This window comes from Aythya fuligula, chromosome 11, assembly GCF_009819795.1.
Source record: "Aythya fuligula isolate bAytFul2 chromosome 11, bAytFul2.pri, whole genome shotgun sequence".
Classification (NCBI taxonomy): domain Eukaryota; kingdom Metazoa; phylum Chordata; class Aves; order Anseriformes; family Anatidae; genus Aythya; species Aythya fuligula.
Window position 1 is genome coordinate 10,968,471 of NC_045569.1, and position 27,904 is coordinate 10,996,374.

A 27,904-nucleotide genomic window follows, 5' to 3' on the forward strand; every position below is an offset into this window, starting at 1 on the left:
CCCCACCTCGCTACAGCCTCCCTTGAGGTACCCATAGAGAGCGATAAGGTCGCCCCTGAGCCTCCTCTTCTCCAGGCTGAACAAGCCCAGCTCCCTCAGCTGCTCCTCATAGGACTTGTTCTCCAGGCCCCTCACCAGCTTCGTCGCCCTTCTCTGCACCCGCTCAAAGGGTCCATTAGGTAGGATTTCATCCTACCTAATGACATTTGATCCACTTGCTAAATCCACACTTCAGTATACTGTTACCTAAAGGAAGCAGTCCTCATGCATAAAATGTTAGAAGACACAGTTCAAAGCATAAAAAAGCATAAAAAGCATTAGGGCAATATTAAATCACACGTCACACCCTGGCACTTAGAGGGAAAAACAAAGACCATTAACTTAGAGCCGCACGGAACTATGCATTCAAAAACACCAAGTGTTTTATTTAGAAAAAATAAACAGCCTTGCTTTGAATGAGATTAACATTCACATGAGACGACATCTGCCGTAATTACACGAGCCAGAGACACACTTTGCCCCACCGGTATAGAAGGGTGTGTATAATCCCTCCTTTTGAGTACTGTACTCCTCCTAAATGGCTCCACAGCAATTCCCACTGACCCGTCTTAAATTTCTGCTGGTGGTGATTTAATCTTTGGTTCTCCTCTCAATTAGTTTATTATTTTCTGGTTTAGTTTCTCTATCAGCCCATCTTATTTAAACTTCATCCTGTAATTTATTTTTTTTTGGAGCTTTACATTTTTTTCCTAGTAGGCTTTCTAGACTTCAGCCAGATGGGGCCTCTCTTCTTTCCCTTGGCTCTACTCACTGTGAGGAGAATAAAAGCCTCCTCTGTTCTCTTTGGACAGGCTTCCAGCATTTGTAGGATGGTTTATCTGGAAGAAGCATTTCATATTTTTCCATGCTGCAATAGGCAGTCCCCACTGTACACTGATATGCTGTTATCTTCACTGCTGAAGAAGAACCAAAACTCAGAAAATGTTCTCCCCAGTCCTCTTTTAGAACAAGACAGTGGAGAGAGCTCGGGCACTCTCCCCATCCCACCCCACCATCCTTGACTTCTCAAGAAGTCTTTGAGCTCCAAATTCCTCCTGCCACAGGATCACAATTGCCAGAAGGGTTGTCTGGAGCTCTCTGGTAGAGCTCCATGCTCCAAGCAAGGCCAACTTCCATCAGCTCACCAGCACCTTCTCCAGTCTGGAGTGGACCGTCTCCAAGGATGGAGATCCCACACCTCAACAGGGTCACTGGCCTCCGTGTGCTATTTGATTGTCCTCCCAGGACAATCCTTATTAAAGAAAAATTAGAGAAGCAGGCAGGGAGGAGACTGCAACCACACAAGCTGTGCCTCCTCACCTGTGTTCCTCCCTGGACAGCTGGTTCTCCAGAGAAAGTAGTGCTTCAGGCTGCCCACAGTGCATGCACACTGAGACAGGCACTTACAAAAGAAAACAAAACCTACCAAACAACAACATCAAAAAACAGTCGCAGTAATAACTATTTTTGAGGTTCTTCCTCCTCCATCCTGTTTTTTTCCATCTCCCACATGTAGAGCCTCTGCATCTGAGAGGAACTCAGGACCATGCAGAATCTAACACCCTTTTATGTAACATGCTACAAGGGGCATGCAGAAATTTACCTGCCCAGGGGCTACTACTGACGGAAAACCAGCCTTCACTGTAAACATGCACCCGACAGGACGTCTGAGCCTCCTTTTCCTAGCAAGCACTTTTCTTGCCTCGAGTATAAATACATTCTGTAGAAATATATAAACACATAATTTAAAACCTGCTTGGACACAAGCAGGATTTGGAAGGAAGGAAACCCCCCGTGCAACCCCAGGGGAAAGCTTACACATTCACACAGTTTTATCTGGGTCCCTTGGTCATTCCTTGTGTCCTTTGCACAAGCAGTAACAGCAGCTGTGGCCTTTGAGATGGTGCCTCTGCTGTAGCACAGGACTGTAGTGTTTGTGGGCTTCTCAACACAACTAATGCTGCAACGCTCGCTTTCAGGCACTTGCTTCACAAACTCCGATTCGCAGAAAACATCATCCCGTGCCCTTGACTGTGAGCACTGTTGGGTTCTGTCTGGAGATGTTATGGCTTGTCGGGTGGCTGGGTCCTCCACCAGACGTGACAGCGACTCCTTGGCCTACAGCCTCATGTGGGACAGGGGTCGTTTCCAGCAGGCTTCAGGACCAGATGGGAGAAGCCTTTCCAAAAAAGCAGCCTTGGCCTCATTTGGACAGGGCGATCGCTGCGGCTGGGAAGCAGATAAATTCCGCCGTCTTTAGCACTTGAATAACTGCTACCTCTACAAGGCAGCCACCCCTCAGCTGAGTACACCAGCCTGCAGGGTCAAGGATTTGTTCCTGCCCGGGGGCCAGCCCGCAGCAATGCTGAGCAGAGCTCGCTCAGGCTGCTCTCATCATTCTCCTCTGGCTCACTGCTGGAGTTGGAGGGGTTGCTGCTGGGCAAGCTGTGGCCAGCGCCTGTCCTCAAGGATGCCTGCTGCCCTTTCGGGTCCGCCCAGGCAGGAGTGTTCTGGTACTTTGGCTGGGCATAGTTCCTCTGGCTGAAAAACTGCCCCAGCAGAGATTTTGGGAGGATTTTCTGAAGGCTTTCACAAGTCCTTTTCTTTGTGCTCAGCTGGGTGTAATGCAAATCCAACTGTAGGACCACATCCACCTAGAAGGGGAGAGCAAAAGACACGAGGTGATTCGGAGACTAAGACTTGAAGCACAGCTTTTTTGCTCAGTCAAAAATCCTGACGGACTCTGCTGGCTGTTCTACAGGCTCACAGCCCCATGCTGTGGTGTGCTGGAGCAATGCTGCTGCCACAGAAGATGAGCTGCTGTGTACGCTTGTGGCATTCGAGGGCCTGAGCCATGGTTTCTGGATTTCAGGACCTCTCCTGAGATCATGCCACCTCACTTAAGACCTTATCAGTGCAGGAGAGCATCACCCCAGGGCGCTGGTGCAGGGGAGTTGGAGGGGACAGGGACTGTGCCCAGGCAAACTGCACCCACACAAGGAAGGCCATGACATCTGTCCTGGTCATGACGTCTGTCCTAGCCACAGTACAGCACTGCACACACAGAGGGAGGCGTGCAAGGGCAGGCATATGAATCACTTATATAAAACTCACATCACAGAGTAAAAAATGAGAGTTTAAAACAGCAATGCTCTGCAGGGATCCATTTGCAGTCTAGTACTACTTTAGATCTCTATAAAATACGGTGAAAAAAAAAATCAGAAAATAGCAGATTCATGGCAGCCAAATCCCTGAACGTGAAACTCTAGCATGGGGCTGTGCCTGAGATGCCTGGCTGTACAAAGCAGGAAAATGTATCATGCAGCAAGGAGATTTTCCCTGTGTGCCTGGCAGGCAACACAGGGTCCAGCTCTCTTGTCTGCATTTAACAGCTTGGGAAGGGTTCAAGAAAAGAGCTCCAGGAACAATCAAGGGCTGAAAGAGCTGCCATATGCCGAGGCACGTACTGTTCTCAGCAAATGGAGCTCACTGTAGGCAGATCCACACAGCAGCTCGGGAGCAACGTTCAGGGTGAGCCTGCATGGAGCAGAGCAGATAAGCACCTGGCAAGATCCACTGGCTGGGTGATAGAGGGAGAAAAAAAATAAGGGAGAAAGCAGGTGCATGCTGCTATTTGCAAAGAGAGAATCTGTTGGAAGAGACAAGGCAGGCAACTAGCAATTCTGCCTTCTCATGGTCTTTAAATAGTTTGAGAGTCTTTTGAAGTGTGCCAGAGGCAGAGTTTGGCCCAGGTTTGGTAGTATCACTCTGACAGCAGGGGATGAACTCTCCTGCTGCTCGAGTTCCTGGCCAGCCTATGTGCCCATCTCTCAGGCAAGCACAATGCTTAGTGAGATATCCTTCACCCAAAACATTTGGGCTAATCCTGACCTCTGCGAGGTTGCTACAGGCAAGGAACAGCCTCTCTGGCCAGACAGCACAGAAGGACAGGATAAGCCAAGAGAAAGAAGTCAGCTTTTGTGCCCTGGAGACCAACAAGCTCCTCTAACATCAATATGGGCACTATACTGCAACACAGGAGGGTCTGAGCCCAGATGCTGGCCACTTTCTGCATGGAGCCAAGAGATGCATGGTCAGAGGGGCACAGCCAGTGGGGATGGGGAGTACCAGTTGTGTGAGGGAGCAAGGGAACAACAGAGATTTGCACATGGCAGCCCTCTACCTGAATTTTCTGTAGTCCACAGAGCTGGAAGATGCAGTCCTGCTCCTCCTCCTTGCACACAGATGCCAGCAGAGATTCCACTTGATCCGGGCGGCTCTCCTCCAGGTTGGCCACATCATCCACCTCCTGGGTCAGAAAGACAAAGGAAATGTAAGGAAATTTCAGTGTCAGCTTAGGCCTGGAGGAACAACTGCCCATCAAACATGATGCTTCTCTACATGGCAGGGACCAGGGCTGGCCTGTGCCCTTGCCACGGGCTAGGGGCAATGCTGCGTACCCTAAGGGAAGTAGTACAGAGTGCAAACAGAAGAAATACAGAGATTTTACACACACGCCTTGTGGGAAAACCTAGCCAAACATCCCCTGAGGGCAGCAACAGGAAATCTGTGGTGTAATGGGATCTCCAGCAGTATAGATAGCAGCAACAGCCCATATCACAGCCACCTGTAGTGTAAGGGGTGTGTCGAGGAGGGAGGAAGGAGTTTTCTGAAGGCAGAGCTGGAGGAAGCTCTGAGCTGTGCTGGGTGCTGAGCTAGCCCCTGCCATCTACAGAACTGTCAATTCTTCCCTAATTACTCAAACTTTTTCCAGAACAGCTCCCTCTCTATGAGATCCTATTCAGTAACCATCGTCTCTTGGAGCCTCCCCTTTTGGCCTGCAAAAGGCCAAAGCAATTTGTTTCTGGCCAGAATACCGGGGGTGGAAGCTAAAATGTTGGATCTCAAATGCTGGCTGGGATCTACAGGCATCACAGTCACTTTTGCCTGCAGTGTTGGCAGAACAGGAGTAAACAGCCCATCATCTGTCTGTTGCTGATCCAGCAGGTCGACCAGAGGCAGGCTGAAGAAATAGCATTTATCTCAGGACAAAGCAAAGCCAAATCCCATCACTGCACTTGGCTACTCATTACTGGAAAGATAAACTGGAGGGTGTTTAGGAGAGATCAGGGCAGCAAATGGAGTTGCAGGAAGGGGGATGGCTGTGCCAACAAAGGGAGGACACAGCTCATAGGAGGATGGAACAGCTCTCCTGCTCAGGGAGCCTCCTCAAGGTTCCTTCAGCCGGAATGAACTGCATCTGAAACAGAAGACAGAGTGCAATGCAGAGCACCTTCTGCAGATGAACACTGCCCTCTCCTGCCCTCTCCTTCTTTGGCTCATCACATCAGGTATCTGCTTCGAGCTCCCTCAACTCAGCCACTGCTGTGCTGCGCTCAGCAGCTGGGTTAAGATAAACCTGGAGACCAAACAGAGGGACCAAGCGGAGCAGCCTGAAAGCCACCGATGCAGGGCTTCAGCAAGAGGACCACAAAAAGGAGCAGAGTGCTCCTACCGCACCCAGCCAGCTTCACCTCACCTGATGCTGCTGACATTGCACTGCGATGGAAGGACAGGGCAAGCATGCCTATGCTTTCAGTAGCATCTCTGGACTGTTACGAAAGTGCCAAAGTTATCTTTGAACCTTGCTGGACTTCCACAGACTTCCCCAGTGCATCCCCACATCCACAACCTCTGTCCACAAGTGCCTCCTCTGGGATCCATCAGCCTGTTGGAGCTGGGGTTGGGCCATGTTCCCTTCTTTCTCCTTGCATCCACAGATGTGCTGTGGATCAGATGACTTCGAAGTGCCTACTTTTGCAATTGCATTACCAGCCTTTGTGGTCACCATGAATCTTTGGCAATTAAGATCACAATTTGGTTCATGCCAGCGGGGCAGGGATGCTCAGATCTGTTCTAATGCACAAGACTCTTCTCCTGAACATCTATTGTCCTGCAACTTCAAGCCCCTTGTGGCTACGCTACCCTTTTTTTCAACCTAAGAAAAAAACAAATATTGCAGATGTGACTAGCAGGAATAAAAGACTCCAATGCAAGTTAAGACTTGGTGCATGAAAAGCCAAGCAGCACCAGGAATCTGGGATGGGGAGAACCACACAGCCTCCCTGAACGGGACAAAGCCATTCCCTGGCATCGAACATCCAGATCAGATGTGCTGCTTCTCTCTGGCACAGACCGGGGGAGCAAATTGACCCAAACAAGGACCCAGTGCTCCAGCCTCAGCAACACTGAGCGCCAGAGAGGGCTTCACACAAACCTGGGAGCTCTTGGCAGAGCTTTTGGCCCTGCTTTGGTTGCACCAATCATTGTGGACTGACCAGAGCAACTGAATCATTTCCCATCCCGTGCTTATTCTCGTGCTTGCTTCTGCCTGTGCACAGGACCTTGCACCTGCCAAGTAACAGCCTTGCTGTCAGATTGCACCTCCAGCTTATCCAAATCTTTCTAAAACCCAACCCTGTTTTTTCAGCACACTGCAGTGCTCCCCATGTTACGGGATCTGCACATTAAATAAGCTCATGCTGTGGCACATCACTGATGTCATTAATGAAAACTGAAAGTAAAGCCGCAGCCCTGGTTTTCCAGAAGAAACATATTCAATCACCCTGAGAGTAGAAAAGTTTTCTGTGAAGTTTAAATGGAGCCTCCCATGCTTCAGCTTGTGCCCAGTGCCCCTGCTCCTGGCACTGGCACTGCTGACAAGCGCCTGGCTCCAGCCTCTCTGCAGCCTCCCCATGGGTGGTTATAGACATTGGTGAGCTCCCCCTGAGCAGTCCCCACTTCTCCAGGCTGAGCACTCCCAGCTCTCTCAGCCTCTCCTCACAGCAGAGATGCTCCAGGCCCTTCAGCTTCCCCGTGTCCTTCCTTGGCCCCCCAGAAGTACGCCTGTCTTCTGGTGAGGAGCCCAGCACCAGACCCAGCACTCCTGGCGCGGCCTCCCCAGTGCTGAGCAGAGGGGCAGGATCCCCTCCCTCCTCCTGCTGGCTGCTGCTCACCTTGGATCCCCAGGGCCTTCTCCTGCCAGGCTGCTTCCCAGCTGGGTGTCCACAGCACGTCCCTGGGCTGGGCTCGTTCTCCCCAGGGGCAGAATTTTGCACTTCTTGGTGAACCTCATCAGGTTGCTGCCAGCCCACCTCTGCAGCCTGCCCAGGTTCCCCTGGATGGTGCATCAGCCACTTCTCCCCGTTTTGTGTCACCAGCAAACTTGCTGGCAATATACTCTGACCTGTCATCCAGATCGTTAATAAGATTTAACATCTAATAAGATCGTTAATAAGATTTAACAGGACTGGCACCAGTGCTGATCCCTGGGGTACACCACTAGTGACTGGCCTCCCATTTGAGTTCATACCACTGATCACAACCTCTTGAACCTGGCAATTGAGTTTGTTTTCCATCCACTTATCTAGTCTGTTATCTCATCAGCATTATCTCAGCATGTCTATGAGGAAGTTAGGTGAGAGACTGCTAAAAGCCTTTTGACAAAGGCTATCAGGTTATCAGGCATGGCTTCCCCTTGGTAGTCCACACTGTAGTCGACACTGGCTGATTCAAGTTGTACACCTTGTCCTTACTGTGTTCGGAAAGGCCTTCCAGGATTATTTGCTCCATCACCTTCCCAGATCTTTACTCTTGCCCTTCTAAAAGACAGGAGGGATGCTGGCTTTCTTCCAAGCCTCAGGAACTTCCATTGACCACCATGAGCTGACAGTGGCCTCGCAGTGACATTTGCCAACTCCTTTAGCACTCATGGCATGGTTTATGTCCTAGTTTCTTTAAGTGCTCCATGATCTGATTCTCCTCCACCAGGGGAAAGTTCTCCTTGCCCCAGAGTTCCTCTCTGGTGTCTGGGAGTCCTGAAGGCCACTCTGAACAGTAAAGACTGAGGCAAAGAAGATACTGAGTACCTTGTCCTTTACCATGTCCTGTGTCACCAGGGTCTGTGACCCATTTAGCAGGAAGGCTGTATTTTAGTTGCCTTCCTTTGCTGATGTAGAAGCCCTTCTTGTTGCCACCAGATTCAATTCCAGACAGCCTTTGGCTTTCCTAATACCATCTCTGAATCCATGTCTCTACAGTCCTCCTGTGCCATCTGCCCTTCCTTCTACCTCTCACATTCCTGCTTGTCATGTCTGAGCTCAGTTAGGAGCCCCTGGCACATCCATGCAGGCTTCCTGCAGCCTTTGCCTGCTCATTGGGATTCCTGAGCTTAGAGAAGGGAAAAAAAAAAAAAAAAAAAAAAAAAAAACAGCAACAAAAAAACCACCCCACCAGCTCTGCTGGACCTCTCATTTCTCCTGGACTGCGTCTCACTGAAGATACCTCTTGAGCCTGGTGACCTTCAAGACATTCATCTGGGCAAGGAGTGACCTAGTCTCAAGGGATCAATTAAAGCCTTGACATACGAGACTCAGAGCTTCTCTGCCGACAGCAACTTGTTATCCACAAGTACATGCACTCTGCTAAATTCCCAGCCTCTGTAGCCTCCTGCGCCAATGACTTCCACAATCTAATTACAATGCACACAGGCAAGTATTTCCTTCCATTAGTCTCCTTTATCATTTCTGGCTGGCTAGGAGTCAGGAAATGGAGAAAAGAATTTTCTGAATTAATATTTATATTCCATTTGTAATTACTGACAAATGTTTCCCCATGATGGAATGTACTATTTAATGAGGATGATGCCCTGGAATTGGCAAGGCCAGAGTTTTGGTGGGCCCAGAGATTCAGATACTCTAAATAATATGGGGAGAAGGTGAATGGGGAGACCATTAGGTCAAACAGCTCCAGATCAAGTGACTTGACTTGAAAATATGGAGCTTCAACACAAAAGTTTAAAAAAGTAGGTATTTAAACAGTACAGAGGAAAAAAAAATTGAATGTCTTAGCTCTCAGCATTACTCATTTCCACCTATGTCCTAAAATAGCTTCTCTCTCTGAGGAAGATGCAAGACAAGGGACAGGAAAGAACACTACCACTGGACAATTAAAGAAAATGAAACAATGCTAGAAAAGCCCATCATAATTATCTCTGACAAGCCCTACATCAAGCCCAAGCTCTCTGCTGAAGTCACTTTGGTAGTCAGAATATGGCAAATGTTATAAAATCTGACATTTCCTCAGCCAAACCACCCCCTGGACTCATCTTCCAGGGCTTAAAACATACACCTCACATCATGCCTGTGTTTGCCTGCCTTCAGCCTCCAGCTCCCGCATCTCAGCAGTGCGCTCAGACAGTCCTCTGGCTCCTCTCAGTGTCCCTGGCAAGCAAGGATGCAGCCAGAGTGCCCAAATCCCCAGAGGAGCCAGGTGTCCTCCTACACCCTGAATCTCTGGGTTGGTCCCCAGGGTGAGTGTGGGTGGCCTCAGGGTGGATGGTTGGCGTGCTCGATGAACTGCAAGGTGTGAGGATGTGCTGCCATGTCAGCAGACACCACTGGAGGTCAGTGTAGGCTAGCACCGCCATGGAGCAGACAGGGACAGGGATTTTACCACTCCAGCTTTCCTGGGTCCCCTTTTTGTCTCCCTGATCCCTCTTGCGCTAGTCTGGGATGCAGGAGCAAGCAGATGGGTCTCCTTTTTCCCACAAGCGCTGCTGTGGCATGGACACACGCACCCACACACAAAATTTTCAGGTGCTTTTTGGGAGTTCACAAGGGGAAATGATGATCTGGTTTTGCTAAGGGGCAGGATCAGGCTCCAAACCTCCCACTGGACGCACTGCTCCGCATCAGTGACCACAACGTACTTAGGGGCAGCATCCCTCCATGAGCAGCAAGGGCCAAAAGATCCACCACAGTCATGCTACACTTCAGCAAAGGGACTACAGAAAAATGAGGAAGATTGTTAGCAAAAAGGATCAGCAAGAGGATTAAATCCTTGGCAATAGCGTGCAGACCACTGGAAAAGACCGTGCTGTGAGCATGGTCTGCTAGGAAAGGTGTGAGAAGGGGTATGAGGAAGCCGGTATAGATCAAACGGGAACAAGTCCATGAGAATATATCATTGTGTTGAGATATTTTAGCACAGCGGGTTAAGACGGAATCATTCAGAAAGCCAGACCTGCTTCCAAACGCAGAAAACAGACAGGCTCTTCATCTCAATCAGATTAAATGCAATAATTTAATCAGGCAGGCCAGAAATCAGTCTGACGAGTAACTGGTTAAAGGCATTGAAACTGGCACTAAATCCTTTTCACAATGCATTAGGAGCAAGGCAGGCAGTCTGCCAACCACTGATGTGTGGAAGGAGCATTTAAAGAGCACAAAGCTCCTGCAGGGAGGCAGTGTCAGCAGTAACAGTGGCGGGGATCCTGTTTCAGATGGGTTCAGCCTTTTCCAGCCCTTGGGACTCCTTGGGCTCACCACAACCCTCCCTCCCCCTCCTGCCCCAGTGGGAATCAAGGGGAATGGGACCAGCATCTCCCCATTCGAGACTCACGGTGGGCTGGCGGAGCATGAGGTGGGCATCAGTGATGTGGGCCGGGGGCTCCTGCAGCTTGGCGCAGACAGACATCACATTGGAGAAAAGGTGTTGGAAGCGGAGCTCTGCCTGTGCCCCACAGGGGAATGTCACTGTTTCTCTCGGTGGCTCTGCAAGGGGAAGCAGAGTGGGGTCAGCATGCAGTTCCTCCAGTGATCCCGCTGCAGAGAGGTGCCTCTGAGGGGCACAGCGACCCCCCTGCTCCCTCCACCCCTGCACAGCTCACCATGGCCACATCCCCAGCGCTCCACGGCTGCTCCCAGGGGGCAGATGGGGTCTGTCAGGGAGCGGGCTTCCTTCAGAGTGTGTTTGATCTCCATCACCTGCTTCCCAGTGACCAAGGGATCCCGGCCGATGTCTGGAGGAGACAGTTTAGAGGCACAAGGGTCACTCCAGGTTCCTTATTTGCCACCCTGCCTTTCAGACCCAACATTAGCATCCTGGTCCTGCTGCCAGGTCATTAAAACTTTCCACGGGGCATGGCACAAAACTTGATTTTGGGGGCAGGGGAAGTGTGGGTGTTTATCCTCACTGTCCCCCTTGCTGGGACTTGGCTTCTGCTGATCTCTCTTCTCATCCCTGCTGCTGAAATGAATGGTTTCTAACTCGGGTTAAAAGCACTTCTTTACCTTCTAACACATCCTCCAGCATGTGTGTAACCTTCTTCTCCTGCAAAATATGTTTCTTCAAATATTTCATGAAGATCCCAGAGCTGAACTCCCCATCCTGCAACTCATAGGCTTCCGCATCTTCACACCTGTAAGGGTAATGATTCATCTTTACCTTTCTGCAATGGGGAGGAATCAGGGTTTGTTGGCTGAGCCTGAGTTAGCTCCTCAAGCAATGCTGCCAAGTGCTTGATGTTAGCCCCAGAGAGGATGAGAAGGGAATGGGATGGGAAGAAGTGGTGAAAGGGGACAGGAGAAAAGAGCACAACTTCTTTTGTCAGCCTGGCTGGGTGACAGCAGCTGAGCAGCCCCTAAGGCTAGCACTGGAGCAGTAAGCAACGCTCATCTTCATCTTGGGAGGCTTCTGGTGACCTGCTCATGGCACACATGCCTTGGGAATCAGGCTCAGGTCTAGAAGAACAGATGACAGGAGCTGATGCCACCTTCACAAGTAACCTGTAACTGATAAACAGGCTACCACTAGCAATGGCAGGAGGAAGAGAAGAAGTGTTCAAACGGGAAATGCTAGAGATAGGATAAGAGCCAGAGAAAACATAAGAAAAGCAGTCTCAAGCCTCCAAAGCCCCCAGGCATGAAGGTACGAAAACAGCTGGGAAAGTGCCAGCTCCTGCCAGGATTTGGTCCTGTGTCACAGTGTGGGCATAGCAAAATACACTTACGTGGCGTAGCCATAAACGATATTGCCCCAGGGCTCCAGCGGCTGTACCTGGGAGAGGGCACACTCTAGGTTGTACCTGTAAGAGATGAAAGTACCAGTCAGTGCTGAGAGCAACAGTGTGTGCCTGGAGGGGACAGCCAGTGTGCTCCACAAAATCCACCTGCTGTGGATGACAATAATATTAACACCCATGTCAAATATACTCATGTTACTTGGGCAGCAACTGAAACTAAAGCTAGGAGTCCTAAGAACCCAAACCATGGGAAAATGAGCAGATAGGGTCACCTCTGAGCTATCTACACTGGTAACTGCTCTCTATCCTGCAAGTGAGCCTAGCGCTGTGGGTGCAACCATGCCTCCTCCCTTCTGAGGCTAGTTTTTCACAAATCCAAGCAGCAGCACACTGCAGAGAATGTGTGGGTTGCAAGGGACTGCTGGCCATGAAGGACTTGGAGGTGTGCACCAAAGCACAGCTTGTGGCTATGGCTTGACTGCCTGTCTCAGGGTTCTGGGGTACTCCACAGCTCTTTTCCAGCCCACACACATACCTTCTGCCCCAAGAAACCAAAGCGAATACATGGCCAGGTCTCACTGGGGGATGGGATCAGTACAGCTGGAAGCCCAGTATTGGTTCTGACAGCAGGGTGAGCACAGGCCTGCTATTTTCAAAATCAGTTATATCTGAAGTGATAGTCCTGGTTTCCACCAAAATAGATGTCCTGGTAGCACTCTTGGCAAGCCTTACCTAGGAGCTCGCCCAAATCAAGACATATTGGAGAGCACAAGCACTGGTTGCTTCTGAGGTAGGAGGTCTACACCAGTGATTTGGAGCTGTTCCCAATCACACAGGGATAAAAGCCAGGCACAAAGATGGCATTATTTGGTGTTATTCAATTCCAGCATAGCTTGCTGGGACTGAAGCTGGCACGCTAAAGAGAGCAGAAGGGATCGTTGTATTGCCAGCAGCCAGTGAGTTACCTACTGCTGGCGGCACAGCCTGTAGAAGATGTTCAATGGCAGTATTCATCTGGCTTGTATAAGTTTTCTAAAGATGATCAAAAGAGAAAATGTTGAAAAGGAGATACACTTCTAAATATGAACACTGAATGGAGAGATTTATCTGCTTCCCAGGTGCTCCTAAATGAATACAGAAATCTGGGATGCCGGGTCCAAGAAGAAATGAGACAGCACATCCCAAAATAAGCCTGTTGTCCACATGCTGGGAACATCCACCTGAGGCTGCACAGACAAAAGTTGATGCAAACCTTTTATGATGGCATCAGCAGGCATCCACAGCTCCAGATGCAGCTGGTGCATGCAGCAGAAGTTCTGGCCATGGTTCCCTGCCCCATGAGAAGACAAAGTTTTTTTCCAGACCATGACTAAGCACAGGAAGATGTCTGACATCAGAGAAGGTGGCAGAGCTTCCTCCTGCCTCAGGCCCTATAGAGGCTCATTCACACAGCACTTCTCATACAACCCAGTTCTGATTTGCACCCCAGACAGAAGACAGTGTCCTCCTCCTGTCCTAAGCAACACACTCTAGAAACCTTCATAAATCAGGGAATTCCTGGAAGAGGCAATCGCATCCACCCTAAATGAACATATACATGTACTAGGTTACACACAGGCTCCTTGTTCCTGGTTCGTTCTGTGCTGAAGCTGAACATCTGCCACCACTTGGCAAAGGGCCGTGTATTTCTCATCGCCTTGGCATTTCTGATGCCGACATATGGGGCGAAGAGATACTCCGCGTGAGATCCCTCTTAGCACACACACGGCTCCTCCTGCTTCACGGACAGCTGGGCAAGCCACCAAAAGACAACAGCTATCTGCAATTCACAACATCAGTTTAACCAAAAGGGTGTTGGGAAAGGGGGCCCTGGGAGCCCTGTTTTACTGAGTGCTGTAAACACATGCATCTATGAAATCCAGATGCTTTGCTGAGCTGAAGCAGTGACTTCTTAAGAAAAACAAGCTGGGCAGAGAGCTTCTGCCACAATTCCCTGTGAGCCCAGGGATAACACCTTCTGCACTAAGTGCTGCGCTTGCTGTGGGAAAGGGTAGAAAAGAAGTGTGAGATTGGGGGAGGAAGAGAGAAAAACAGCCACATCACCACGCCTAAACATCAGAGCAGATCTCACATCGCATCCTTTTCCCAAAGCACCGTACGAATTCACGAAGCACATAAACAGCCAGCGACACCAAGGACGGAGGTATCAGCCCTAAATCCACTTCATGGGTTGTCGCTGTTTGTGTTAGAAACCCCAATGCAGCACTGCCCTGCTCTTTCCAGGTGGAGCATTTGACATTTGGGTGAGTTCCTGGCCTAACCTCCGCCCTCGGATTTGGCAGGAGCTGGGCTGATGATTCAGCAGTGCCCCTCAGCAAGGGCTCTCAGCAGCACAGGGCAGGGAATCAAGGCGCTGTGCTCCTGCCGTGTGCTGGCAGAGGCAGTGAGACAGCAGGAGGAGAGGGATGCTTCGCCACAGGGCTTTTGGGGCATGTATCCAGGGACAGCAAGCTCTATCAGTGGTGGCAACTCAGAGCTGCAAAATGCAAGGTAAGTCCCAGTGCAACCAGCTTGCAAGCTATTCAAAGCAAGTGTTCCCAGCTCTGCAGCTAAAAGATGTCAAAGACCTAATGTCTTTCCAGGGGCTAGCAGTTCTTTTGGGACAGTGCTATCAAAATCTTTACTGTCTTTCCAATGCTCAGTGCAGGAACCACAGAAGGAAGAGGGAGAATTTTCTGCCTTTGACCTCCAGGTCCTTTCTGTCCTGTAAATCTACCTCAGGAGCCCCAAATAAATGAAACTATCACGGCTTCTACTGGCTAAGCCTAACTACCTCTGTTGGAAATGGGCAAGTAGTAACTTTCTGCAGCCCACAAGATGCATGATGGAGATGTGCAGGCCAAGGCAGGATGATAGGTTTTCTACACTGAGAAGAAAAAAGCTGATTCCTGACCTCAGCAGCAGCCTTGGTCCCACTTAACATGACGACTTCAGAAGCCTTTAAGGCCAGTAAAATCAAGTGGCATGGCTTAAAATACTTTTCACATTGTGTTGCCTCTTCTTACTGAGATCTTAACAAAAACACAGCCGAGAGAAAGAGATGAGCTAAATGGCCCCAGGCTGAGCATGCGGGGCAACTCAGTGAGATGACAGGGGGACACTGCTACAGCCTGCCTGGCTGGGTGGGTCAGTGCAGGTGGCTGAGACATAAAAGGCCAACCCGTACTATAGCTACGCTGAGTTTCAGCTATGACTTTATGCCAAAGTGCAGCCAGCCCTTTGCAGACTGCAGCTGACCTGCCTGAATAGCCTCTATTTGTCAGGCTTTGTCATTCCCCTTCTCTCCAGCACATCTCAGACAGGATCTGATGCTTACAAAACCACATCTAGCACGTGACTGACTGTGCTTCCCGGGAGACCCTGCAAGACCTGACAGCCTTACTGATTTTATGACACAGACGGATAACCTTTCACAGAGCCCTCAGCTGTGCAACAGAGGACAAACATCTCACGTGGCTGTGCAGGAGCCCATTGCTGAAGGGCGGATGAGGCTGGCAGCTGTTTCCCCAAGCCCTCGAGATGCCACAATCTGCCTGCCCCACTGAGGAAGGGGGAAGAGCACCCTACCATTTCCTGCAGGTGTCCAGCAGGATGAGGTTCAGGGCCGTCTGCTGCTGCTGCATCTTCTGGAGGATCCTCTGCACGCTGATGCAGTTCTCAGGGGCATACGGTTGTGGAGCATCGATGGGGACCATGTAGTTCCTCCCCAGATGTTCATAGCCATGCCCAGCATAGTAGAATATAGCTGGAAACAAGGAGAGGAGAGGATGAGTCACGGTGCAAACCTGTAGGCTTGTAACCAGCTTCCCATGGCCATCTTTCACCTCCCACGCTGAGGGATACTGGCATGGGACAGACTTACACCAGGAGCACTTACAGGCAGAGAACTTAAGCCATGTTGGCCTCACAGTTTCAGCTTTTTCCAAATCCATTCCCTTCAGCAGAGCTGACAGTAGCCTAAGAAGCTCTCTTGTACTTGTGGTTTCCAGCAGTTCTTCAGGAGACACCAAAGTCGCTGGGTATACATTAGCTAAACTGTAACCATTTGTGCTACAACATCCAGGCTTGGATGCTAAAATGTAATTATTTGTGCTACAACACATTAACAACCTTTTAAGTAAGAAACACCACAGCTTCCTAGTTTTGGAGGAGAGACTATCAGCACCTTAGGTGATGGGAAACACTCCTCTGGTTTGAAAAGTCAGCCTGCATTTATACAACTATGAGCCAGTGGAAAATGAGATTTAGAAAGACAGAGAGATGAGTTCTCCAGATGTCCGGATCATGTAAACCATGGACTTCAACAATCTCAAGCCAGATACCAGCCCTGTAAGGTGGGAGAGGAGTCAGATGTCTCATCCAGACATCTGTGGGAAGTCCAACATCCAATGCGAATTTTGGTTTTGAGTTTTACTCTCGAGCATATGAAACACAACAATGGTTTCTGCCTTTACAAGAGAACATGGGAACATCCAGCTTGGAAAGCCAGCACTGAGGAAGGTGACACAGCCAAAGCTGGTGCTTCTCCAGCCCCTGCACATGTGCTGAGGGATGGGCTCTCCTTCTGCCCTGGGACCCCCAGCTGGGCTGTAGCTTCCCAAAAAGAAGCTGCGCAGTGGCTGTCTGCCCCTTCCCAGCACTGATAAAACTGCTTGTGGGATGCTGTCGAAAGACAGCTTGGGGAACTGAAATCTGCTAAAAATAGCTCCACGAGGTGACGCAAACAGTTGCACTACCGCAATTGAGGGACAGTGAAGAATGAGGTCAGAAATGGGAACAAGCAGCTAAGAGGCAAAAGTAAGAGAAATTCATAAGCCAGATTCACTGCCAAAGCCCACGCTTCATTAGGTAACCTTTCCTCTATTTCCCTTCCCCTCTTCCTGCCCCTGTAGTTTGCAGGAAATTCACTTTGATCTCTGATGCTGGAAGGGGTGCAATGAGTGGGGCAGGAGCTGAAGGACTGAAAGCATGATCTCATCGTATGGAGGCCTAAAGTCAGCAGGGGTTTCCATTCTCAGGGTACGATGGAAAGTTACTCAAATAGATGTTTTCACAGATGCCCACAAGGTTTGGGTTCCTCTTCTTATGGATTGCCAGCCTGAGACAGAGGGCTCTGACTTGCAGAAGTTTTAAACTTTCATAATTCACAAATCAAAGCCACAAAAGCCTGCTCCAAAAAAAGAGTATAAAATGGGAAGCATTCTGGAAAAATCAGATGCAGGCATTTCAGGCTTGGGCTCTAAAGTAGTCAAGCACTTCTGGCTTTTGTCTGTCTGCCTCCATTTCTGCACATAAAATGGAGGTGATGACATCCTTTACCTGACAGTGTCACCAACGCTTGGAAAGACCTGAAATATTACAGAAAAGCCCACAAGAGATCATTAAATCATTAAATCCCCTAACTTTGGGGGTCCTGTTTTGCACCCTGAATACACTGTTGAATGCTCCCTGTGCTATATAAACCACAAAGACTTGAGTTCAAACAGAAAGACAGGTTCTTTACATCAGCTGAACAACTTTGCTGCAAATCTTCCTTAGACTTAATCTCTCTTCCTGAACAGGAACGTCAACATTTTGCCTAGAGGGGGAAAAGGTGTTGTTTTTGTTTTGCTGTTTTTTGTTTTTGTTTTCCCTGAGTTACATTTCAGTGCTCTTCCCACATCTTGTGAGTCAAAACTGCTGAACAGAGACAAGCTTCCGAGTACCAAATTAAAAAGGGGAAGCTCCAGGCACTGCTTATAATACAGGAAATGTCAGCATGATGCTTAATTAACACATGACAGCTTATTCCTAGTATTTCGCTTGTAACTTTCTGCTCTTATTGCATTTCTGACATTATTTTTTTGACTCAGGACTTTTTAGGACGCTTGAAATAACTACTAGGGAGATTCCTTGTTTATCCGAGGACTATATAATTAGACTATTCAGGGGATGTCTGGGGCCTTCAAAATCACCATTTCTAAGAGGAGGTCTGGAGGAAAAGCAGCCAGATGAGCCACCACCTCCATGCAGTGAATTAGAGAAGCCTTTGAATCACCTCAAACATCCAGACATACGATACCTCTGTGCCTAACAATGAAGCCTGGTTTTGTTCTGGGATGGAGAAATCTCAGATGAGGCTCAATAACAAAAAAGCACAAAGTCCAGCACTCAGGCAGGTAACACCAGGCCGTGCTTTGTCCGGGGCTGAGCGCTGACTGACCAGCAACCCTGGAGATAAGGACCTGGGGTCACAGCAGACACCCTGATAATGATGAGCCAGCACCTGGGAACAGAGCTATGTTAGGAGACAGAGCACCAGCAGGGCAAGGGAAGTTCTCAGCACTCTCCTTGGCCCTAAGGAGACCCCACTTAGGTCCTGTGTCCAGTTTTAGGGACTTCAGTTCAAGAAGAAGGTGGAGAAGCTAGAAAAAGGGCAGTGGGAGCTACTGAGATGCTGGGGTCCAGGGCCTGGGAAGAAAGCAAGGAGAGATGGGGTGGGATGGTGATGTGGCGGTGAAGGGAGGGTCTAACAAGAGCCTGCAACTGCTGTAGGAGCAATTAAAGAGACAGCAAAGCCCAGCTCTCCTCATCAGCACAGGCCATATAAAACAGGGCAACCTCAGCTCCAGAGGGTCAGAAACAACTTCCCAGGAGGAGGTCTGCCCTGAAATGGGCAGGTGGAGAGGTGAGGTCTCCAAAAAAGAAAACACCCACAGGTAGAGGCACTGAGATGTCTCTGTGCAGATGTCTCTGTGCACATCCAACACGCCCACATGGATGTACAGGATCGGTTCCCACATGGGCACCCCTGGGATCTTAGAAGTTCTAACAGGCTACCTAGATTGTGACTGGAACTGCAGCCTCACCACCATCATCCACCATGTACGAGTTGCATGAAACCTGAATTTCTCAATCATTTCTAGGTGTTTATCCTGGAGCTAGTGCCTTGAAAGATGGCAGTTGTTGAAGGAGTTGTTGACTTCCTTGTAAATATGCATTAACAAGACAAGGTAATTTAAAGGATTTGTGCTTCACCTGTTTTTTTAATCTCATGCAAGAAAACAGATGAAAAACTACTGGCAGATGCATCACAGTGAGATGCAGCACAGTTCAGGTGGAGAAGCCCTGGGGCAATCAGCAGGCAGACTGACCCAACACCCCACCCTAAGCCTGGATGCCACCCATTTACTGCAAGAGTCTTCCACTCAAACACAGTGCTGGGACCAGCCTGTGCCAAGGTTCACTGCCTCAGAATAATAGCAGACCACTCAGCTTAGAAAGCTGTAAAGAAAACTACTATTTGAAGCAGGACTATGCCTAGCAAACACTTGAGGATTATCAAGGTTCAGTAATTCAGCTGTTAATGCTTTCCTTGCCAGTGCACAAAATCAATTTTGCCAGGAAGGATCAATGGCCACAAATGCAGAAAAGCACTAGAAGTTTAAATAAGGCATGACAGCATGAAAGGTTCACCATTTCCAAATCTTTTTCTTCTCCATTGCTTACGAAAACAGGGGAATTGCCATGGAAAATAATGCCGTTTGGTCCTCGCTTGCTACAGATACCAGGTAGGAATGGCAGTGCCTTACACAGACATGGAAAAAGCACAGCACCTCCCCAGGGAGGACACTAGCCCAGGAGAGGCAAAGCCTGAGGTGCAAGGGGATTTCAGACAGCAACCACAAAAGGAAGCTGCAGGTGAAGTCATAGGAATACACTGTCATCAGATGACACACGGCTGGAGCAGCAATAACTGCATGATGCCTTTCCCTGCCAGCTCAGCCTCCCTGAGTGACTCAGTGCCTCCCGGAACAAGGTAGCTTTGCAATGTTTCCATCTGTGGCTTCGTCCCTATCCATTGCACAACCTCCCAGCCTCACACCGAGTGCTGGAATTGGCCTGTGTTGACTTTTGCTGTCTCAATACCCTGGTTCGCCATGCAGCTGAAAGGGTGGTGACGATAAGCACTTTCCGAAGCAGGCTGTGCCTCATGCTGAGGTTTCAAAGGAAAAAAAAAAACAAAAAACAAAAAACATCTGCCAGGTGTTTTGGGGGTATCCATCAGGCTGGAAGACCCTTAGAAACCTCACAGAAGCTACTTCTCACCACCAAAATCTGAACACCTGCTTTAAGACCCACAAGATCTGCTCTTTGGTTTTACGTTTAAGGAACATTTCCCATTGAAGCCCAGCCCCAAAGCCATCTGCAGCTGGGAATACGCGCTTCTGCAAAAAAGGCTGTCAGAGGCTCAAGCTGGACCATGAGGAATGAGAAACAAGCAAAATGTGGCCAGCTGTAGCCATCACAGATCAACAGGAGCTCCTGTCCTGGAAAAGGGCCAAGTGGGGCAATCAACAATCTCCTGAATTTTAAAACACCCTCTCCCAACCCCAACTGGAAGCACTAACTCCCCAAAACATCAGCAGAAAACCATGCTAATTGAGCCACAGGGTAGCCATGTGACAGTGAAAAACCTGTTCTGCTTGCCTGTAACCTAGACAAAACGTTTACCTGAAGAGAAAAGGTATTTTTTTTATTATTATTTTTTTGCTCCTCCCTTGTATCAACCACTGCTACGTGTACACAAACTGATGCCTTACCATAGACTCCTTTTCCCAGGAGCTGCAGGAACCGACTGACTGCTGTCACCATCTCAGCCTTGTTCAGGTCCAGAAGAGAGACAACTTGGAAGCCCAGCTGCTTCAGAAGAACGCTCAGCTCAAACACATCTGTGACGGGAGCCATCAGGTTTGGATGATGCTGGTAGCGGTTGTTGCCCACTAAAAGTGCTATCTTGCCTGTAGCTAACAGAAACACCAAGTGAAAAAGCTGTAAGCACACAGCAGGTGGCAAGGTCTCACTTCCTTCGGCTGGTGTGAGGGCAGGGGAAATCTTTCTCACTTTTAGGCAGGAAGGTTAGACTTTACCCTGTCACGAGCCTGGAGTGCCCTCCAAAAAGCCCTCAGCCTTCTGAATACTTTGGCAAAACGTGCAAGGCATCATTTTGAAAGAAAGACCAGAAAAGTTTCCAGGTGGAAAGCAAAACCGCAGGAGTGGAGGAGGATCTGCACTACTGAGGTTATTTGGCACCAGCCCTACTGTGACTGTTTTGCATGCTGGCGGTGCCTGGGAGGGGGAAGCTCTGAGCCAGAGGTCCTTTCCCCCCACAGGACTGAAAGAGGGAAAGCCAAGGCTCTTGCTTTCATTTTAGCCCCCAGCTTCCCCTGTAGGAAAATCAGATTGGCTTTCAGCAGCTGTGGGAGCATGGAGCTTTGCTCTGGTCCAAGGAGGTATTTCAAAGAAGGGAAAAGGCGTTGTGTGACCCAGACTTCGTAAAGTCATTTGGCAAGCGCAGAGGTTGAGATTGGGTTACTCATTAGGAATAATCTTACTCCACTGGCTGAGACTGATCAGGTCTTGGCAGGGAAAAAGACTCTCATCCTGTGCCTCACAGCTCTGATCCAGAAAGCTCAGAGCCAGCGGAGCCTGTGACGATGTGGCCATAAAGGCTTGAAATGGCCTCTGCAAGAAAAGCACCCCTATGCCCTGCCCTCCCATGCACCCTGGAGCTTGCCTTTTAATCAAGGGAATAATTGCTCAGGAAGAAATGATGACAGCACTCACCAAAAAACTTCTCTGAATGACAGGAACCTGGAAAAGAGAGAGGGGAACGATAAGCCAGTGCTCAGCACTCAGCATCCCAGTGCCAGCCCCCACAACAGGTCTGAAACCTGTTCCTGTGGCCTCTGGCAATGCAAAGCTGGATCATGCGGTGCATCTGCATCTCATCCGCATCTGTAGAAGTAAAACAGGCTGCTCCTTGGGCAAGTTTTTCACTGTCTGCTTGGTAACCTTGAAGACACTTGTCTGCTGATTTCAGGAGCCTGCCTGAGCTGGCCTTTGGGAGGGACCTGAAACCCCATGTCAGCAGCAAACGGGAACGGCAAGTGGTTGGAGTTGAAAGGTAGGGCATGTCGGAAAGGAGGGTGCCTGTGTGTGAGCAGCCAGGAAGCAAAGCTGAGAGAAGGAGCAGGCAGGAGAGCCAGCGTGGAGGAGCTGCTGCCTATCAGGACATCTGTGCTGCTTGGACCAGCTCTGCCCGGACTGCTGTGCTTCCCAAAATGCCGGTGCTGCTCCCTCGCTGCAGTGAAAGGAAAGGAAACAGAATGACTCCAGGAAGAAACTCAGTCAACATAAGCCTCAGGACTGAAAGCTGCTCCCCGCAAGCGGGAAGGAAGCTGGCTGTTTGCTCTTGGTGGTGATAATATTCCCAGCACCTTCAACACCCTGGTTTGTCTCTTCCTGCCTTTCAGTAGTTCCAGCTCAGGAAGGCCACCCCAAAATGTGACTCACTTTCATGAGCTTCATCAGCTCCCCTGTCTGAGCACTGCATTTTGTGGGTGCTGGTGTGCCTGTGGGGAGTCCATGCAGGAATCCCACCCCTCAGTGCTCCCAGCATGCAGTCTCTGAAAATCATCATTACCCTGACAGCTCCAGATTTCCCTATTTAAAAAAACAAAAAATCCAGCACAGGAGAAAAGCCTGGAACTCTATAAGCTCTAAATGAAGAAAGGGCATATTTTTAATTGCATAAATCTTATGAGTCTGGAAGACCTTTAGCACCTGAACACACAGTGATGACAGTGCTGGTAATGCTCCAGGGATGCCTGGACATCCATCAGAGCAAGCCTATTTGTCCTTTTCTGCCCTCTGACAGAGCTACCTGTTGCGTTTTAAAGCTACTCAGCCATAGCATTTTGAACCCAACCCAGTCTGATGTCCCTTTCATGCTGACTGTTACTCCTGGGTGCTGTTTTTGCCAGACGCAAGAAGGCAGGGAGAATACACAAGGCTCTGATTATACAGGACCAGTTTGCTCCCTGGAGAGGTTTTAAAGACAGCCTGTAAGGCCAGATGAGAAGTTTATAGCATAGAAAAATCTCTAGATGGAGTAAAGAGCCCACAAAGCTATTTCTGACTCACTGCAAAGGCAGAAGGCCAAAGCAGCCATCACACTGGAGGTGGAGCATGCCCGAGGCTCCGGGGATCCATCTTCTCCCCAGGATCCATCAGGTCACACAGCACGTGCTGCATCAGCCCCGGGCTGCTAGCCCGATGGGGCTGAACCTTCCTGAAATAAACACCATCCTCTCCAGCTCCACGCGTCTGAGCACATCGCTTCGTCTTGGCAAGGCTGTGAATCAGTTTTAGTGAAGGGCCCCGTTGCAATTTGTTGCGGGATCTACTAAACCAGCACCTCGGCAAGGCAAGAAAAACTGCAGTGAGCACCAGAGAGTGCACCCTAATGTGGCTGTTTTCCTACCATCCACAGGACACAGCAGCATCCCAAGCCGCGGTACAGCCAGGCAGACAGAATGCTGTTTTTTTTCTTTTACAGTTGCTACTTCCCTCGCCAAATCTGAACCCCGTTATCAAGAGGTCCCATTTATCATGGGGAGGCCGATGCCTGCATTCCCAGCTCAGTAGGGTTTACGCAGCTCTGCTGAGATCGTCCAGTATATCCAGGGTGTGAAATTGTGCTCTGCAGGCTGCTCCTGTGACAGCTGCCACAGGACTGCCAGGACACTCCAGGGTTTCTGCAGAGCCCCATACTGCCTCTCCACTCTGAAGTGTCTTATGTTCCGCTCCCCATGTAAGTGTTATTTAAAACCAGTGGTCTTTTTTTTGTGTTACTAAAAGTCTGTTCAAGCTGGAGAAAGGTGAGAGTGGCAGAGCCATGCACCCTACTTCTCCTAATCCCACACCCCTCAGCGCAGCTTCCCCTGCACAAAGTGAGCCCCGGGGTAACACCCTGGCACTGGCCTCCTTCTCCACCGGCATGGCATTTCCAGGCAAGAGCACTAAAATCCTGTAATTACTTCTCAAGGTAGGAGATGATTTGCAGCAAAGCAGATGTGGGTTGGCTCTGCTCACCTATGTGAATGTCCACTGCGTTGGTCCAGTGCTCTCCGTGGCTATTGGAGGCACAGCAGAGGTACGTGCCGGAGTCACTCACTTTGGCATGGGAGATCTAGACAGATCAAAAGTTAAATCACATTATTTATGGTGACAGTTTGCACCCTCTCAACAGTATCTGACAAATGCACCCTTGTTTCTGGAATAAAATATTTTTGTAGCTACATGTATTTCCTGCAACCTCATTTATCGCCTCAGAAAGATACCTAAGATATCTTTTCCATGACTTTTGTCTTCCTAAGAAGCTCAGTAAGGCCACACAGTAATGTTTGCTGCAAACCCCAACTTCTAGAGAGCAAGAATGCTCTGCCCAGTTGCCCTCTTTTCTTTATCCAGCAGCCCTAAAACGCTGTGTCATGGCCATACTCTGCCCCATGAACCACACTAGCAGGACAGCACATGGCCAACATCAGAAGGTTGCCCATTTTTTCTCTTAGGTGGCATTTTCTAGATATCCATCACGCCCATTGCTCTATTCTAGCAAGTTTCTAATTCATATCCATCCCTCCTGAAGCAGGACAAGAATGCCAGCAGTTCTGGCTGGCAAGGACCTCTGCAGCTCTCCAGCCCAGCCTAGCCTCCTGCCCAGAGAGGAACTAAAGGCACAAGCGGGTCAAAGCAGCTGTGGCTCTGTCTAGACATGTCTTGAAAACCTCTGAGGACAGAGATCTTGTGGCCTCTCTGTGTACAGGCTGCACCACTGCACCCACCCCAGAATGAAGAATCTATTCCTAGTCCCCACGCTGAACTTCCCTGGGAAAAGTTCTGTTGGAGGCCACTGTCCCCTGTAACACCACCTAGGAAGAGCTTGGCTCTTGTTACCATGCTTTAAGTGATGCCCCAGGAGGAAATCCACCTTTCTCGCACAGAAGACAGCACTGACTAGACAGCACATTCAGCCAGGGACCAACCACAAAACCAGACCTTTTTCTGACTCCCTGACTCTTTCCTGTTGTAACTAACCACTTTTCCTTCTAGCTTTCCTGCAGGCAGACACTGTTCCTGCAGCTCCATCACTTTACACCTACAGCCCCCTGCATGTACATACAATAGCTGTTCTTGGGCCACTGCAAAAAAGCACAAGAGGCCTGCTGAGAGCCCTCAATGCCAGCACAAGGCATCAGTCTCTTATTTCTTACAGAAACATCCACAGCTTTGAAAGAAGCCCATAAAATGTATTCCCTCTTCAACCATAATCCTTCAGTCAGGGCTATCAAAGCAACAGGCGTAATCTGTGGACTGCAGGGAAACACGGCTGAGCATGAGGTTGTTTCTCAAGGGCTGAAGAGAGGGGGAGGACAGGCAAGCAGAGACTGCTTTCTGACCCCATTCACCTGATCACACAGATCAAAGTATGCCTGAGCCTTTACACACAGGTAAGAGCCAGGCTTAAGGACTGTGACCTGTCCTATCAAGGATGACAACAGCACAGGATTTTCAGAAGTCTCTCCAAGGCTTCTGAAGCTCTCTCACACTCACTGTCCCGTCAGGATTCTCCCACCACCCAGCCCAGTAGTCAAGGTTTCTGAACCATCCCGAAGTAACATTACCCAGAGCTTTTTTTTCTTCTGGTGTTCCAGCACGTTCCCATTGCAGTACCACTGGTAGCTGGGGGCTGGGACCCCCATGGCAGCACACTGTAGCAGTAGTGGCTTCCCAACCTCCACCTTCTGCTCAGTGGGGTTGAGGATGATGACTGGTTCTCCTTGCCAGAGCTGAGGGAGCAGTCCTATGAAGCAGGAACACAAAATTGGTTCCCCATCCATGAGAAGAGAAAACAATGGTATTTTTGTACCCTGCAGTCTGTGTGCATTGCCAGAGAAGTGAACATTTTCCATCCGCACCAAGAGATGCCATCCCGTGGCACGGCTGTAGTTGCAGCATCACCGCTGCACCCTTCTGCAGGGAATCCTTGAGAGCAACACCCACAACAGAACATGACACACCAAAGCCCTGCCTCATGCTTCCCAGTCCTAAACATGCCCTGATTCCTGGTGATGCTCACCCTTTCCTGTCAAGGGTGCAGCCAACACCCAGAGGTATTTTTGCCAGATTGCCTCTTCTAGTCCCTCTGTCCAATGCAAAACAACGCACACCCAGTATAATGTCCCTCTGATAAACCCATGACGAGTAATCAACAGGAGGAGCAGATAAATACAGCTGGGGTTATTGGGACCACGACAGGGACCTGAAACATCCATAGCATGGACACAGGAGTCTGGCTAAGACCTGCATGCTCACATCACTGGGGCGATCTTTCTGTATAGTCATTTTCAAGCTGGGAGGACACACTGTCCAAGGAAGCACAGAGCGATGACTGTAGTGATGTCTGGCAGTATCTGTGCAAAGCAGAAAACAGAGAAAAGCTACGAGACATGATAGTACCTCTGGCAACACACGGATGGACCTCCACCTTCACCCAGTCAGAGAAGACGGCGTTTCTGTAGCGGTCATTGACTCTGCAGGTGTAGAGTTGGGTCTGCTGTGCAGTGATGGGCAAGTCTTGCTTGGTAGCACCAGGAATCTGGAGGCAGACAGACTAAAGGGAAAACACAAGTGGTGGGCAGCGAGTTGCCACTCACTGCTGGCAGCAGAAGGGACCAGCAGGCTCCTGCTAAAAGCAGGCAAAGCAGGAATCCCTCATTTTGTCACCTCCTCCCGCCACAGGGATACAAGGAGAAGGATGTTTTCTATGGCACTCCCCATGGCACCTGCTGAAGCCCTTAGCATGGTCACGTAACTGCATGCTGCTCCCCCTCCTCCTTTCTGTCCTAGCCTCCTGCCTCCCACCCAGTCTGCCCACAAAGGGCTATCTCCACCATGCTGCGGGGCAGGGAGCAAGCCTGGCACAAGGACTGGAGTAATCTCTGCTCACAGCATTACCTGGCGCTGACAAAACCACTGGTACTGTAGCGACGTACGAGCCTCAGCTCTGCACCGCAGCGTGAAGGAATACCCGACGGGGACGGAGACGGAGACCGGCTGCTCGGTGATCACAATGGCTACGGAGAAAGAGGAGTGAGTCTGAAACAGGAGCACGGCCACAACCCGGGAGGCACTGTGTGGGTCACTTTTTCTCCTTCCGAGGAGAAACCCTCCAGCACAACCCACGGCACTCAACCACTCACAACAGGAGCGAGGCCCCGAGTGCAGACAGGGCCTACTGAGGAAGGGAAGCTTTGAAAAACGAGGATGCTTGACCTCCCGCGGGTTGCCACGCTGTTTTAAAGGCGGCTTCTGCGAGCTTAAACGCAGGCAGCAGCACCCTGCGGTGCACGCTTTGTGCCGCAGCTGGGTGAGCAGCACCTTGGGTGCAGATCACCCAACCTATGACCCCAGCATCGCCGCTACCAACGTGCTGCTGGCTGCGAAACACACACCAACACCCCGAGCTGCAAGGGTGACCCGCGAGGCTCCGTGCCCAGCGCCGCTCACCTGGCTGCATCGCTCTACCGGCGCCTCGTCCCCCGCACCGCACCAGCCCCGGCCGCCCTCTGCAGCCGCCGGCCCGGCAGGCGGCTCCTGGCCCCGCCGAGCACCTGCGGAGGGGAGAAGCAGCGGCACGAGGTGGGCAGGCGGCCCCCGGACCCCCCCCCCGGTCCCCCGGCCCGGCCCCGGGCGGCGTGGCGGAGCCCCAGCCGCCCGCTCTCCCCGCTCCCCTCGACGGCGGCGGCTTCCCCGAGCCGAGCCGTGCCGCGGGGCTCTCACCTGCCGGCATGGTGACCTCCGAGGAGCCGCCGTCCTCGGGGGGCAGCGCCGGGCTCAGGCTCCCCGAGCCGGCCGGGCTCCCGCGGGCCCTGCGGAGAGGCGGAGGCGCTCACCGGGGGGTGCTCGCCCCGCCGCGGCCCCCGAGCTCCTCCGGGGGCCACCCGGGGGTCTCCCCGCTGCGGGCTGGGGACGCGGGGACGCGGCCCCGCACTCACCTGCCGCCGGCCCCGCCGCCCGGGGAAGGCCCTGCCGGCCCCCACAGCCGCACTTCCGCGC

At 50.5% G+C, this 27,904-nt stretch overlaps 1 protein-coding gene across 1 annotated transcript; it reads right to left on the bottom strand.

Annotated features, from left to right (window-relative positions):
- Positions 1 to 400: 400 nt before the first annotated feature.
- Positions 401 to 27,385, bottom strand: LOC116493726 (mucosa-associated lymphoid tissue lymphoma translocation protein 1-like). The gene is made up of 14 exons (XM_032195291.1): positions 27,356 to 27,385; positions 26,804 to 26,922; positions 26,306 to 26,459; positions 25,471 to 25,649; positions 23,879 to 23,975; positions 21,569 to 21,595; positions 20,545 to 20,748; positions 15,530 to 15,707; positions 11,891 to 11,965; positions 11,172 to 11,299; positions 10,769 to 10,900; positions 10,501 to 10,652; positions 4,223 to 4,348; positions 401 to 2,693 (listed from the first exon to the last, which is right to left on the bottom strand). Exons 1-14 carry the CDS (start codon positions 27,363 to 27,365, stop codon positions 2,364 to 2,366), a joined length of 1,911 nt encoding a protein of 636 aa, XP_032051182.1. The 5' UTR covers positions 27,366 to 27,385; the 3' UTR covers positions 401 to 2,363.
- Between the last annotated feature and the right edge of the window lie 519 nt (positions 27,386 to 27,904).